Source organism: Cotesia typhae, unplaced genomic scaffold (genome assembly GCF_013202065.1).
Source record: "Cotesia typhae breed Kobodo isofemale line unplaced genomic scaffold, CoteBio_Ctyphae contig_48, whole genome shotgun sequence".
Lineage (NCBI taxonomy): Eukaryota > Metazoa > Arthropoda > Insecta > Hymenoptera > Braconidae > Cotesia > Cotesia typhae.
Genome location: NW_027423756.1, coordinates 13,733,966 through 13,749,384, shown reverse-complemented (window position 1 = coordinate 13,749,384; position 15,419 = coordinate 13,733,966). Strand labels below are relative to the sequence as shown.

Below are 15,419 nucleotides of genomic sequence, written 5' to 3'. Positions count from 1 at the left end.
TGTGACGTATGTAACATGGCGGTATCCGCATGCGTCAAATTATTTAGTATTTACCGCGCTCTGCTGACTTTAATTTAAACTACGATTCAAAAGAAACCGCTAAATAAACTAATCGTAAAAAATAATAGTTTTTTACATTTACATTAAATAGTATTTTATTTTCAAAAGAAATCACTGTTCACTCTAATACGATTATTGTACAAATGATTTGACCATAATGGTCCATTATAGATATTATAATTAATTTTTTTTTTTTTAATACTATTTCTATGTCAATTAATTATTAGGCTTTTCCATTTTATTTAAGTAATAGAAAAACAATGCTTAATAAAATAAAAAATAACAAATTATTGTCAAGATACTCCACAATTTATATTTTTGACTTATAATAATTTAAAAAATGTTGCATCATTTAAATAGCAAAAAAATGCAAAACAATTGATAACAAATATTTTTTTAACATCATTGTCCAAGACAGTCGCGTTCAATAAGGCGGATTATCTTAACGTATAATTTATGTACGTAATAAAATATCATTGCAATATTTATCTGCTGTGATCGCAAAAAAATATTTACATCATCAAGTATATATTATTTATAATGAAATTTTTTTTTTTTTTTCCTAACAATAATTATTGATCAAGTTCATAATATATATTTGTATAGAAATTTTTTTGTCTATTAAAAATTAGAGAATTCCTGTCATTCGTTTTTCTTATTGATTTTTAAAATATATGACATGACATAATAATTAATTTATAATTTACAACTTTTTTTAATTTCATTTTTTTTTTTTTTTTTTTTTTTTTTTCCAACACATTTTAGCGAAAAAGTAATATTTTTAAATAAAAATTAACAATTAGTTAAAAACTTTTTTGTTTGTTAATATTTTTCTTAGGCTTAGTTTTACATTGGTTTTAAAATTATCAAAATAACGCGTACGAGTATGACGATATATACTGTTTACGTCATTAAATATGAATAACTTTGCAGTTGTTATATGTTAAGACATAAACTTGCCGTTAAAATTTTAAAAGTATATTTAAAGTCTCATAAAATGGATCGACTTTTTTGTAATACAATTGCATAACATTGAATTAATTAATAATCTAACTCTAAATACATTAATCGTTACTGCCATAAGTTGGTCGAGAGCGTTTGACCAGGCAGTGTAGCAGGTGCTGGCTTTCCCACCAATCCACCCAAGGACATTTGAGACATCTGCTGAGACAACTGTAGAAAAAAAATATATAAATTATTCACTTGTATGGCTCTGGCTATAATCATTAAATTTATAGAGAAAATTAAAATTTCACCTGTGACGAGAAAGTATTATTAGTAGCGGTTTGTGAAGCCAAATTAAAGAATGGGTTACTTCCCGGCGCCGGTTGAATATTTTGTGTTGTTAACATGTTACTCCATCCATTATTACTCATAATATTAGTTGGCGCTATTTGTACCATCTGCGAAGTCATTACAGGCAAGTTATTGTCACCCTGTTGGAATAAGAAAAAAAAAAAAAAATTAAGTAAATAAATAAATGAGCACATTTAAAAAAATAATACATACAACTTGTGCTTGCATGAGCATTGCTGGATTGGGTACACTGGCGATTTGGTTAATCGAAGCCATTTGTAATCCTCCCAATTGATTATTTGTAGCTACAAGGCCCATGGGATTTGTTGATAAATTAATGTGGTGATTCGAGATAGCAATACCATGTTGAAGAGGTACACTGTTGTGTTGTATCATAGGATGACCCATAACCAGATTGTTTTGTTGCTGTGATTGTTGTGATGGTTGACCAATAAAATTAGCTTGCTGACCAAACACTCCGACGCCAGAGAATGATTGAGAAAATTGCTGTATTCCAGGAACTTGCTGAGCATAAAGACCATAAACCGGTTGTTGTTGCTGTTGCTGTTGTTGTTGTTGTTGTTGTTGTTGTTGTTGTTGTTGTTGTTGTTGTTGTTGTTGCTGTTGCTGTTGCTGTGTTTGATTTCCATAGAGGGCAAGAATACTATCTTTGGTCATTTTACTTTTTTCCTCTTGACTCGGTGCTGGTTGATTGAAAAAACTTTCCTCATCGGCTTTACTCGCCTCATTATTACTCAAAGTACTTTCTGCTGAATTACTATTACTATTACTATTACTGCTATTATTATTATTAGTATTATTACTATTAGTACCATTAACAATAGTTTCTGATGTTAATGATGATGTTGCAGGGGTTGCAGACAAAAATGATGAAAATATATCATCACTGGAATTATTTAAGTTTATTGATTGAGCAGATGGACTGTCGAGTCCCAGTAAATCGAGGGTTGCTGTGCTGGTATTTGATTTTGAAGCTGCTTTTGGACTTATTGAACTACCGGGCTTTGGCAATTGTGGCATAACTTCAGGTTTTTTAACTGGCGGCAATGGATTTTGATTTACATTAGTTTTAATACTTTCCTTCTTTCGTCGCCGCTGTTTTTCAGCTTCTTCATCTAGCTCTTTTTCCCAGTTAACTTTTGGCATTGTTGGTGGTACCCATTCACGCGCAATATATTTTTTATGTTCATATTTTGCACGAATAAAACTTTCAAGACTGCAATCTGTTTGAGGTCGTCGAAAAGTGTCTGGTAAATTAGCTTCATAGACAGCACGAGCTCGAGAATTTCCCATTTGTTGGAGACTCTGTAAAAATAAATAAAAATTTATTTTCTTATCACTAAAAACAGGAAGTACTTTGTTGTAAATATTTACCACAACTTGTTCCGGAGTCCAAGTATCCAAATTTACAGACTTGACTTTGCTAATGTGTACTCCAAGATTTCGGTGTATACCAGCACATCTGATGCAAAGAAATATTCCAAGATTCCAGCTGGCCCATCTTGGTCCTAAAATGTTTCATTTTAAAAAATTCATTGTCAGTACAAGAGATATAAAATCATCAAGTACTATTGATGACGTTTGATAAAAATTAATTGCTGTCAATTGTGTGTCAAAAAATAAAATCCTAAATCCTAAACCTATTAAATATTTATATATATATATATATATATATATATATATATATATATATATATATATATATATATATATATATATATATATATATATATGTGTGTGTGTGTGTGTGTCAATAAAAGTAGGTCATTGAAAGATCAATAAATACTGATTGAATGCATAAATATTTAATAATAAAAGTTTTAAATAAAGAGAGAATGATATATATATATATATATATATATATATATATATATATATATATATATATATATATATACACTAATATGTATTTAAGTATGAGTATACGTATGTTATTTTAATCAATGTCGAGTTTTTGATAGTGGAGTAAGCTGGGTGTTGTATAGTTTATAAATTTACAGACTGAATCATGTTCAGATGTATAACAAACCTTTAGCATCACAATCTACACAATATTTGTTATCTTCGTCCCGTAGCATTTGAGTTAGAAGATCCTGACATTTATCCTGGATTTGCTTGGTCCGCTCCTTTTCCGATCGAGACGTCATTTTAAAGATGTTTTTTTATATTTGCTCCTCACAGAATTTTTTAAACTTATTTGTAATTAAATAAAAAGTATAAAACAATACGGCTGTAAACAGGCACCACACAGCACAATGTCACGAATGAAAAAATTTCCAGACTAACAGTAGAGCCAGGCCAGCCCTTGTATCTGCTTGTGTCCTGTCTGTGATGTGTGATGATAAAAGACGCTACAACTTCTGCTGCTACCTGCTATAGCGGTTGTACACATCGGCAATTGAACCGTATACGTATGTTAATCCAACACACTCATATCCAAGGAATCCAATAGAACATACCAATACCAATACCAGTTAACCGTACGTCACTTTGCCAACACACACATACAAAAAAAATCAACTGCTATCGAATTATCTTAACTTGTATTTTTTTTTAGATTTTGTATATCACGGGGTAACAATTTTATTTACCATCTCAAGTACAAGGTGTCGCTGTCTACCTTGTCTTTTATTTTTTAACTATTAATTAATATGCAAATAAATAATTTAAAATAAATATTAATTTGTAAAAATTATTTAAATGGAAAGCTTAAACCTAAAATAGTATAAGTATAAAAAAATATTCTTACACTTTTTTAAATATTTACATAATAAAATATTATTAATTGTTTACAGGAGTCTTTTGCTCAAATTACAGTATTCAATCCCCATACACAAGAGAACAACTTGTTCCAAATTATTCCCATCTTCATCCTTATGGTAGTCTAACTTAAGTACTACACTGAAAAAATCTTTTAAATCACGCAGCGTTTGAATTCTGAAAATAAAATAAGCATCAATTAAATGTTCTTAAATAACAATAACAATTTTATTTTCACTTACGCAGATTGAGTTAATGGACCGACGATCATTTTAGACACATCTCTTCTATTGAGTGCCATAAAAATAATAGCCATGCTCTGGAAAACTGAATCCACACATCCATTCCTACAAATATTGTTATAATATTAATTTTAAATGTATAATAATATAATTGTCAATAAATTTTCTAATTACCTGTAAAGCTCGTCCAACAATTTCAAAGCAGCTTCTTTACCAATGTCCTCAGGATCATTTTTTTCTTTGGATGAACAAGCTTGAGCGGTCAAGATCACACCAGTGGTAGTCTCTGCGTTGATAGTTATCGCAAAACCTGGAGAATTTCCGGATTTTTCCTTCCGACAAGGGTCTGCAATAATATTAATATCAGTATCACGTTTCTGAATATGCTCCCACAGCTTTTCTTTTGCAGATTTCGCCACCATGACAGCTCTGTCACCAGATACTCGCATACTGCAAGCAATTCCGCGAATCCTCTTTAGACTACCGATTTCGATAAACTAAAACGACAAGTATTAATTAAGTGACATTATTTTTTAAACCATCAATAGAATAATTAAAAAAAATTCTTACATAAACAGGCTTGAGGAAACGAACGACAGGACATTTAAAATGAACCTCGCCACCTCCATTGGGTGCGATTCCCCTTTTGACAATCGTGATTTTGATATTATCACTGTCACCAGTGAAAAATTTTTTCAACACTGGCAGGCCAGCTGCTTTTATTCTGTCAATCGAAGGATCTAAGACCCAAAAATAAAAAATTAAACATCACGCTGAAATTAATTATGGAAAAAAAATTGTTTTTATAAATAATTACCTAGAGAAGTTTCAGTAATTCCTTTCAACTTTATATTGATGGGATTTTTACAAAACGGTGCAAGAATCATAACAGCTTCTAAATAATATCCAATACCTCGTTCAATGTTACATTCATGAACAAAGTTACCTCCTATCAACATACCGGGATCGTAACGAAGATTTGTTCCGGTTTCATTGAATTTTACTTTCATTCCATTGGATAACTTCTCCAATAATCCGACGAGATTAACTTCGAATGCTAAAAAAAAAAAAAAAAAAAAAAATAATACGACAATTAAATTGTTTTAGTTTTGCAATTTTGTAAACAAAAATATTATAATTTATGTAAAAAAAACTAACCTCTAACGCCTGGATCGTCTTTATTGGCTCTTATATCTGTAATTTTGACTGACTTTCCGGATAGAGTTGACAATAATAATCGTTGTTTTAAATAATTGCAACCCTTATACTCTATTGGTTGCGACATTATGATGAATTATTTTTTTTAATTGCTATTACTTTCGGAGTAATATATAATTTTCACCCACGTGTTTATATTATTATATTATTATATAATATACTATACTAAATATACTGCAGTGCGGCCAAATGGTACTTTTTTCTTATCCCCACTTTGTAGGACACTCTCATCTGACTATATTGAAATCGGTTGTTTTTATATCCTAAAATATCATAGGTGTCGTTGTCGATGCATTACGCTGTAATTAATTTAAATTCAAATTACTTAACTCTATTTAAATATAAATATAAAATAAGTCTTTTATCTTGAAATCTCGAAAACCGTTGCAACTCATAAATTTAGTTTAAACGCTCTCTCAAAACATACAATAAACAAAACCATTTACTAAAACTTCTCAGAAACACAAAAAGTACTTGAATAAAATGCATACGTGTTACTTAACAACTAGACCTTTGTGAAAACTAATAAAAAGGAAAACACGTGTTGAATATCTCTCAAGGGTTTTCCTAGTTAAAATTATTCTAGCTAAATATTCTCAAGAGGTCATAAATTATAAGATATAATAAATACGAAATAGAAAGCATAAAGCCTTAAAACAACCAACACTGATACCATTTGTTAGATAAATAAACAATACTTTTAGAATATCTTATAATTATTAAATAACATTAATGTTTTTAGTTTAACTAAAAAATAGTTTTCATATGGATTAATAAACAAATAATGATAGATTTATATTAATATTAATATGATGTATATAAATATATATAGATATATTTGTATCGACATGGGTTTTTCCTGTGGTTTCCCCATGTCACACTGTTCTTAGAGCCTAAAGAAAGGTGAGGAACAGGGCAAATGCGATACAAAAGGCACAAGTCGAACCACAGCCGCAACACTAAAAATATATAAAGAAATATTATAATCTAACCTTTGTTAATATTTAATAAGCAATAATACATGCAATTATAATACTATAATAATAATAGTAAAATACTGACTAAGAATAATATTATAATAAATAATAAGGGTAGAAATAATTAGTTAAACACCAAAAGTAATAACTATTGTAACTAACAAATATAAGAATAATATAAAATAGCATAACAGCCCTCACACATGTCCGTGTGTGGGTACTTAGCTAGTATACAGTAAACCTATACATATAAAAATTATAAGTATTAGTGTGTATTCGAATATATGTTATTGTATGCGTACTGTAAATGTTAGATGAAGACATGTATATGTTAAGTGTTTGGTGTGAATCAGAGAGGGAGGAAGTGGAACTGAAAAACTCGGACCTGAAACCGAGACTCCTTGTGACGAAACTTCTCCCTGAGAGCTGTAACCGAGCACTTCAGCTGTGTAGCTGAAACCACTGAATAAAATCAAGCTCTCTGATAATTATTATTTATCATTTAAAACAGTCCCCCTAACTAAAGTTTTCCCCTTTTCTTAATTTAATCTAACAAATCCCATTTTCAAAAACTGAATTAATAAACAACAATAAATTTAAATTGATCCCGCGTGACTACAACTCACACCTCAGTCCAGAAGAGGCGTTACGAGCAATCTAGTGACCTCGCTGGACTTAACACGGTACAAAGTGGGGGTAAAAAAAATCAAAAAATCGCACGATCTGGCCACACTGATTCACAACAATGTGTCAGCAGTAGTTTTTAAAAATTTTCTCCATTAGATGGCGAGACTGGCTAGATTAAATTCTGAAATTACATTTTGATAGTAAATATATTTTTTTTTTATTTTTTACTTGATAAATTAATTAAATTAATTTAGTAGTACAAACAGCAATACTGTCAGCCAAGAAAAAGTACCGTGTATAGTTAAATATTTTTTATTAAATAAATAATTAATATAATTTATTTTAAATAAAATATAAATAAATTAAATGAACTAGAGGACCTACAAAAGAGTCATTGCAGTTTCATAGGATCGTGAAATACAATAATTAGATGTAGAATCACTTGTAATTGTAGTTTGTAGATACTGAGTTTCGCCAAACTGTGTCGGCCATTGAGGACTTTGACGGGTTGGAAATTTTTTAGTGTCAAGACATCCGATGTCATTAGTTCTCAGTGGATTTATTACTGATGGTCGATATTGGCTAAGATCCGATTCAGGTTGAGAAGAATAAAGACTATTATTATTACGCGGTGAAAATCTTTGTGGACTTGCTCGTGCTAGGTAAGGAGTACTGCTAGATGATGGGTACTGAGCATCTATTTGGTTATCGTAAATCATATTTTGATTATTTACCGAGGGATACTGAGTTGAATTTGCTGATTGAGCTGGATAGTCATCAGAGTATGGCAAAGTTTCTTCTAAATTACATCTAACAGGAGTTATATATGAGTAGTTTGATTGAGCTGACACTCCACATGAATCAGAATTTGGCAAAGATTGTTGCGGAGAAAGATTTTTTCCAATAAAAATATTATACATTTTTTTAATCTTTCGATGGCTGTAAAATAAATTTTATAATTAATAAATATTAAAAGTGAGCAAATAAGGTTTTTTTTTTTTTTTTTTTTTTTCCCAACACTTACAGTCCAGAAATGTGAATGAAAATGTAAATTTGATAACTGATGTCTATAAGCTTACAATGGTGAAGTTTTAAAGGAATGATGAATGGTATTCGCATATTTATTGTTACATTACTTTTTTTATCAAATGGTCCTGTTTGTGAGGTACTTTTTATTAAATTTATCTTAGATATTGATTTTTCATAAGGTATCCTCGCATAAAATTTTAATTCCTGAAAAATATTATTTTATTATGAATTTAAATGAGAAAAAAAATATTTTTAAAAGCTTACTATTTACCTGTACTAGGTCCATTTCAATTTCAGTAACTTGAACGGAATTTGACTTATTGTTAAGATGTACGATCGCTTGAATATTTTCACCTAACGAGTACATTACTTTTGGCAGTTGAATTCGGTAATTTAAACTGCCGTTAGTGATAAAAGGGAAAATACAAGAATAATTCTTGATGTATTTATGATCAATGATACCCTATTAAATAAAATCATAAGTATATTCATGATTATATCATAAATTATGAAGAATAACTATTTACCGATGTGCATTCTTCCAACTGCGTTCCAGATGGAGATACTACAGTAAAAATTTTCGATGTTTTATAATCACTCCAAGGTCTGTCCATTATTACTTTTATCGAGTATTTTACGCAGCCGATACTGTGTTCAAAGCTGTTGGGAATATTTTCGGGGAGAACGTATTTAAATGGATAAATATGATGTCCAGAGGGTAGTTCGATAACATTTTCACCTTTTAAATAAATATAAATTTCAATAAATATTATCAAAATAAATTTAAACGAAAAGAAATTACCAATTTCTCCAAATAAACAAATGTCTTCACAAAAATACAAGTCATGCCCGAAGAAATCTTCGGAGTTAAACTTAAATACTTTAGAAGACCAGCGTACTAAGCATTGTCCTTTGAATTTTACTTTGAGAGCTGTAAATTAATAAAATTTGGAAAAATTCATTTTAAAAATAATGATTTGAAATTTCAAAAATTTTTATATAAATTATTAAAAAAAAAAAAAAAAAAAAAAAAAAAAAAAAAAAAACCTTTTAACTTTTGTGATTTGGCAAGATCAATTATTATTTGACCAGATATTATTCCACCTGATTTATACGTCGCTGTTGGATTATCTAGTTTTATTTTGAACATATTCAATGACAGCGAGGTCATATTTGTTTTTGAAAGTTATCGTAACACTAAAATAAAACTAGATTTTTTTTTCTTTATTTATATATACAAATTTGTTTTTGAGGGTTAAAAACACGTGCCTCCTAAAAATCTAAAAATGTACTTTTACCGGTTTTCAAATAGTTGTGGTGGGGAAAATCTATCTGTTACCTGTAAAGGAAAGCAAGGGACATTTCTTAAATTAAGGATCCCCGTACTTACGTAAAGTTTGTTAATATTTTACTATTTAGTCTGTAAATTCCATAATTTATTATTATTATTATTATTATTATTATTATTATTTTTTTTTTTTTTTTTTTTTTTTTAAATATAAAACTTAAAATTAAATATAAGGCATTATAATAATAAAAGATAATTTTGTTTTTATTTTTATAAATATCTATATTTTCAACAAGTTATTACATAATATTTATATAAAAATGTATAGTACAGTTATAAAAATGTAAAAATGATCAAATGCAATATTTGTCTTTATTTTTAATCTTTAACATTTCAATTTGAGGTAGATAATAAGTTGATTTTTATAATATTTGTTTGAATTGCGTAATTAGACTATTTAATATTGTTATTAAAATTAATCTTATTCAAATATCATTTTTTAATTAATATAATTTCTCTGTGAGTATAATTTTTTTTTTAAATGTTAAAGTTTTTTTATTGACAAGATTAAACTTTCTTCATATACTCTCTTAATTTAAAAACAAAATAAAATAGTTGCTATAAATATAATTAACGCTTAGTTAGTAAAATAAGAATACATATATATATATATATATATATATATATAGATAAAAAATTTTGTTCCAATAAATTAAATTATTTTTTCTCCTGATAAAATAAAAAATTTACTCGTTACAAATTTAAAATTAATCTTTCATGAATAAAAATTCATATCGTAATTTTGATTTAATTTTTGTGGCATAAAAATGAAAGCTTTTTATATATTCTTTTGATTTTTTGTCCAATAAAATACTTATAAAAAATATTTGTTTCAAGATTTACTCGCTTTTCTTAAATTATCAATAGCCATTACTGTTTCATACGATGGAGGAGCTGTAAAAATAAATTATTTTTATTTTACGATTTTAATTTTAAAATAAATTATTATACTTACGATCCTCAGAATTAAATTCAGCCGAGTAAGTAAATCCGATCTCTCTAGCCAATTGAATACCTACAGTAGTTACCTCAGTTGGTAGAGTGAAAGGTGATTCTAAAGGAGCGGTCGAACAGTAATTATTGCTATTTAAAATTTCTGAAATTTCTCTCGTAGAAACTGGTGTATCTGGTAAATCTTTCGTTCCAATAATTATTTCATATGTTTTTTGAATCGCTCTGTGACTTAAAATTTTTAGGAAAGAAAAAATATATATTTTAATAATGTTTTATTGATCAATAAATATTGCTTACCATCCAGACACAGTAATGATGGCATGAAGCAGGTATTTTACATCAATATAATTACAAAATTGGCAGTGTGATAAAGGTAACTTTTGAAGATCCATTTCTAACAACGAAGCACTTATTTTTTGGAATGGTCCTCGTTTCGTGACTCGTTGTATAATATTTGTTTGAATTTTAATATTGTTAAACGGTTCACGATTTGTAAATTTAAGTTTCTATATTGATTTTATTTAAAGTGCATGATCATTATTTTGCTTACAATGAATTTATAATTAAATTTAATATAATCGACTAACCTGAATTAAAAGTAACGATATTGATGTTATATTAACAGATGATAATTTATTGTCGATATTTATCATGAATGAGATGCGTTCACCACAAGCAAAACCAGTAGCAGGTAATCGAATACGATATCTCATATGTCCTTTATTAAAGCAAGGTATCCAGCATGAGAAATTTTCCAAATCAGTTTCATCGATTCCTAACTAGGTATAAAAGTTAAAAAATAAAATCTAAAAGACAAAAGTTAATATTGTTTAAAAATGATATTACATACCAAATAAGTCTCGGTTATTGGTAATAATCGTTCTACTCGGAATGATTTTTCAACTTGATGATTGAATTTCCAAGGTCTTTCCATTATTGCAATAAGATTGTATTTTATTTCAGCACAATCATGCTTGAAGGTGCTTGGAATATTATAAGGTAAAGTAAAATCAAAGGGAAATACATTGTGCCCTTCGTTAATTTTAACTCTGTCGTGATCTGTAATAAATTTTATATAAAATTTATATCAGACAATAAGTCAAATATTTTTTAATAAAAATGTATTTACTTTCTGATCTCCGAAGGACAATGAAACTTTGAATATATTTTTCTTTGGCTGCGAATGAATTATCCTGATTATTAACTTCTGTCCATGCAATATCACATTCTCCTTTAACTAGCAATTTTAGAGCTGTAAAATAAATTTCAATTATCAAAGTAATTTTTATTTATAATTAATTAATTCTTGCACTATAAAGCTCACATTATAAAAAAATTCTCACGGCATTGCGCATATGCAAAATTGCTTGAATTAAAATGTAAATAAAATTTAAATTAATTTTTTTTTTTTTTTTTTTTTTTATATATTATTATTATTATTTTGACACAGTATTTCACACTAAACAATAACGTTACCCGGTATTGTTTAATTATAGTGTAAATTCTATAGCGAGTAGATGATGAGAGCTAGTCTTAGTAAATATACAGATTGTACGGAGATACCCGAGTTTGTAACGAATGAATCCGAATCTCCAAAATCTCACTTATCATTTTACTCCAATGGAAAAAATTTAACTGAGCTAAAATAAATATTTATAAAACAATTTTTTTTTTTATGATTAAATTTTGAGAAGATAAAAAATAATCTCGTCGCCATTTGGTCGGAATTAAATTTTGAAGCTGACAGAAGGGGTCAAGAAAAATTTTAACGTGAGAATATCTCAAGGATTTAAATAATATAATTAGATATTTGTAATAAATTTTTTTTCATTAATTGAATAAAATCAATAATTAAATTACTGTTATAATAAATTGAAATTAATTAATATTTTACATTCTAGAAGGATCAAATAAATATAATTAGATATTTTTTTAATTTCTAGTTTGTTAATTTAATAGTGTAAAAAATAATCACTATAATTGTTGAATTGATTGTTTGAGATAAAATTAAATTATTATAGAGAATAATCATCAAAAATATAGAAACTTTAAAGTCCCGCTAAGTTTGAATTAAGTTATAGTTGTGTCATCGAATTCTAACCTCACACAACAAACACTGGATAAAAAAATATATTCATTTTTATAAACTATTAAGATTTTCACTAAATAATTCAATAAATAAATTATTGATTTACTATAATATGATGAAGATTATAACATAAATGAATACCTTTAACTATTTTATCTTTATACAAATCAATTATAACTTCTCCAGTAATTTTTTCTTCAGGATGGTAATTACCAGTTAATTTATCTAATCTTATTCTAAATGAATTTATTCCGCTGCTCATTTTGGAAACATTAATATTTAATAAACAACTTTTTAAATTATTTAAAACAACATTAACACTCAAAAAGTCATGCACTTATATATATCATGCACAATATATAAAAAAAAAAAAAAAAAAAAAAAAAAAAAGGAAAATAAAAATAAGTATTCAAACACTATATTGAATGAAGTTTTACTATAGGAATAACATAAGTAATGCTGTACACTAAGTTCTATAGGCCTGGAAGTCATCAAACATTTTTATGATAAATCATACAGAAAAAAGTGGGGCATTGTAACTTGCGTAGTTGAAGATAGTAAACATTCTGTCTACGCAGATATAATTAAATAGATAAACCTTGGCTTATATATAATTTATATATATATATATATATATACACAGATATAGTTATATTCGATATAAAAATATAGAAAACAAAGTAAATGTTGGTGTTGAGAGAGTAATCGAACAATTACTTTATTTTACATCAACTAACTAACCATTGTTCATGGCTAATTTAATTCTTTTATTTCATGGTCAAGTTCTAATTTTATACCTTATTAATTAGACAAAGAACATTATTATCAATTAAATTAAATTAAATTTTTATATTATAAATTTTTAAATTCAAATATCAAAAGTTTTAACGAAAAAGTTATTAATATGCCATCATATTATTAATTTAAGAAATTATAAATATCGGAAGAAATTTATTTCATCGGGTGACGGTCTAATAATAATATATAAGATCTTTGTGACGGATGATCAATGGGATTTTAAAGAAAAAATTTTTTTTATAAAATTAATAAAAAAAAATAAGCCAGAGATTAGCAATCGATTAACATAAAGAACTGATTACTTTAATGATTTATTGACAAATAATGTTGAATTGTTTTTTTCTTCTTTATTTATCTAAATTTTATCTTTTCCTGATAGTCTTGGTGGCTTTATCTTGAGTCCTCCTAATAAAGAAAGGTAATATAAGTAATAAATTATTTAATTTAGCGCTTTGCTGAAAAATAAAAAATAACAAATAAATAAATAAATAAATAAATAGATAGTCATTTACACCTATAACTCTTCTCTAATTGAGTAGGCTTCCTTTTGCTTGACAGAAGTTAATCGATACGAAGGTATATCATTAGAATACAGCTGTATATAAAATTAATGCTCATGCGCAAGTTAAATAAATGTAATCCTCTAAAATGCGAAAAAAAAAAAAAAAAATGATATATTATTAAATAATTCAATCTCCATGTTAACCTTTTTATTTTCCTCTACAGTTGATTAAGTTTGATGGCTATTGGTAGTGAAAATATATTTGCATTTTTTAATAGGAATCACCCCGCACTCTATATAACGAAATAACGAAAACCAAACTCTCTTTATTAATTCAAAAAATATAAATTTTTATTTTACTTTATTTAAAAAAAAAAAAAAAAAAAAAATATTAGCATTCATTAACCATTTTTAATGTAAATATTTAATCTACCAAAGGATTATTCTCATTAGGTATTTTAATATTCAAGATAATGTCGACTCATTATTTAATCATGGCACGTAATCCAATTATTATTTGATGTTATGTCGTCGCATTTACCTACAACATATTCATATATTCGCAAATAATACATACCTTTCATTTGTTTAGTTAATATTCTAATTTTTTAAATCCCTATTAATTGTCATTTAATAATTTAAAATTAATTTAAAAAAGCTTTATTTAATTTTAAATTACATTCGTCAATAAAAAAATGATTTTATAAAATTCCGTTAGTAATATTGATGCTTTGAATCTCGATCAAAGTTGATTTATAAATTTATATTAGTTAAATTTTAGGAACGCTAAATTTACTAGAGAACATTAAAGTAAGTGTCCATTTACTTTACTGACAAAACTTTGCAATCTTGCGTTGACAGAACATTAATTTTGTAAATGTATACATATTTAGGACATTTTATTTGAGGCTCTTCAGTTGGTCGCTTACGTTATTTATCATCTCCATCACTAAAAAAAAAAACTCTTATTGGACAGTAGAGTTAAAATTGTTTAAAATTTTTTATATATTATAAACTTTATTAATTTTTATTGTAAAAAAAAAATCATTGTAATAACAATTGATATTGATTTATTAGTAAATTTTGTCAAACAGAAATAATTTTTTAATTTAACTGATTCAAAGAATAAATTACCATATTTAGTGGTTGATTTTACCCTATTTCCCCTTGTATACAGTACGTAAAATGATTGAGGCTAGCGTTGAGGAAGTTAAGGTTCCGAGTGGAAGCTGGATGAGGGTGTAGGGTGGTTTCGAACCCTCAGTAGCGTGCCGGTTGTCGAGAAAGTACCACCTCGTGCTTTTTTATTCACGAATTTTGCTGTGTTTTTATTTATTGTAAACAATAGTTATATTAATATATACCTTTACGATAGTTATCATTTTCAATTTGATATACTAAGGACATTTATCAGATTGTTAATTATTGTTTAAATACCTTCTATATCGTTATCAATAAGTCATCTTGTTAAATAAACAGGTTATCAATAATTCTATTT

At 27.0% G+C, this 15,419-nt stretch overlaps 4 protein-coding genes across 5 annotated transcripts; all 4 read right to left on the bottom strand.

Moving 5' to 3' along the window:
• Positions 1-137: 137 nt before the first annotated feature.
• Positions 138-3,733, bottom strand: LOC141530095 (stromal membrane-associated protein 1). Its single transcript, XM_074246972.1, has 5 exons — positions 3,407-3,733; positions 2,752-2,885; positions 1,570-2,682; positions 1,317-1,496; positions 138-1,233 (listed from the first exon to the last, which is right to left on the bottom strand). Exons 1-5 carry the CDS (start codon positions 3,522-3,524, stop codon positions 1,132-1,134), a joined length of 1,647 nt encoding a protein of 548 aa, XP_074103073.1. The 5' UTR covers positions 3,525-3,733; the 3' UTR covers positions 138-1,131.
• Positions 3,734-3,922: 189 nt separating this feature from the next.
• On the bottom strand, positions 3,923-5,798 carry Rtc1 (RNA terminal phosphate cyclase 1). Its single transcript, XM_074246973.1, has 6 exons — positions 5,538-5,798; positions 5,197-5,436; positions 4,950-5,119; positions 4,554-4,876; positions 4,380-4,484; positions 3,923-4,314 (listed from the first exon to the last, which is right to left on the bottom strand). The coding sequence occupies exons 1-6, from the start codon at positions 5,662-5,664 to the stop codon at positions 4,167-4,169; spliced, it is 1,113 nt and encodes a 370-aa protein (XP_074103074.1). The 5' UTR covers positions 5,665-5,798; the 3' UTR covers positions 3,923-4,166.
• A 1,699-nt stretch (positions 5,799-7,497) lies between these two features.
• On the bottom strand, positions 7,498-9,712 carry LOC141529353 (arrestin domain-containing protein 17-like). Of its 2 annotated transcripts, XM_074245857.1 has the most exons (6): positions 9,278-9,712; positions 9,033-9,161; positions 8,758-8,969; positions 8,502-8,693; positions 8,226-8,434; positions 7,498-8,140 (listed from the first exon to the last, which is right to left on the bottom strand). In XM_074245857.1, the coding sequence occupies exons 1-6, from the start codon at positions 9,399-9,401 to the stop codon at positions 7,582-7,584; spliced, it is 1,425 nt and encodes a 474-aa protein (XP_074101958.1). In that variant the 5' UTR covers positions 9,402-9,712; the 3' UTR covers positions 7,498-7,581. The 2 variants fall into 2 exon arrangements, with proteins under 2 accessions (XP_074101958.1, XP_074101957.1); XM_074245856.1 differs by having other exon boundaries at positions 8,758-9,161.
• A 518-nt stretch (positions 9,713-10,230) lies between these two features.
• On the bottom strand, positions 10,231-12,967 carry LOC141529354 (arrestin domain-containing protein 17-like). The gene is made up of 7 exons (XM_074245858.1): positions 12,763-12,967; positions 11,662-11,784; positions 11,383-11,591; positions 11,120-11,311; positions 10,830-11,038; positions 10,534-10,760; positions 10,231-10,472 (listed from the first exon to the last, which is right to left on the bottom strand). Exons 1-7 carry the CDS (start codon positions 12,881-12,883, stop codon positions 10,411-10,413), a joined length of 1,143 nt encoding a protein of 380 aa, XP_074101959.1. The 5' UTR covers positions 12,884-12,967; the 3' UTR covers positions 10,231-10,410.
• Between the last annotated feature and the right edge of the window lie 2,452 nt (positions 12,968-15,419).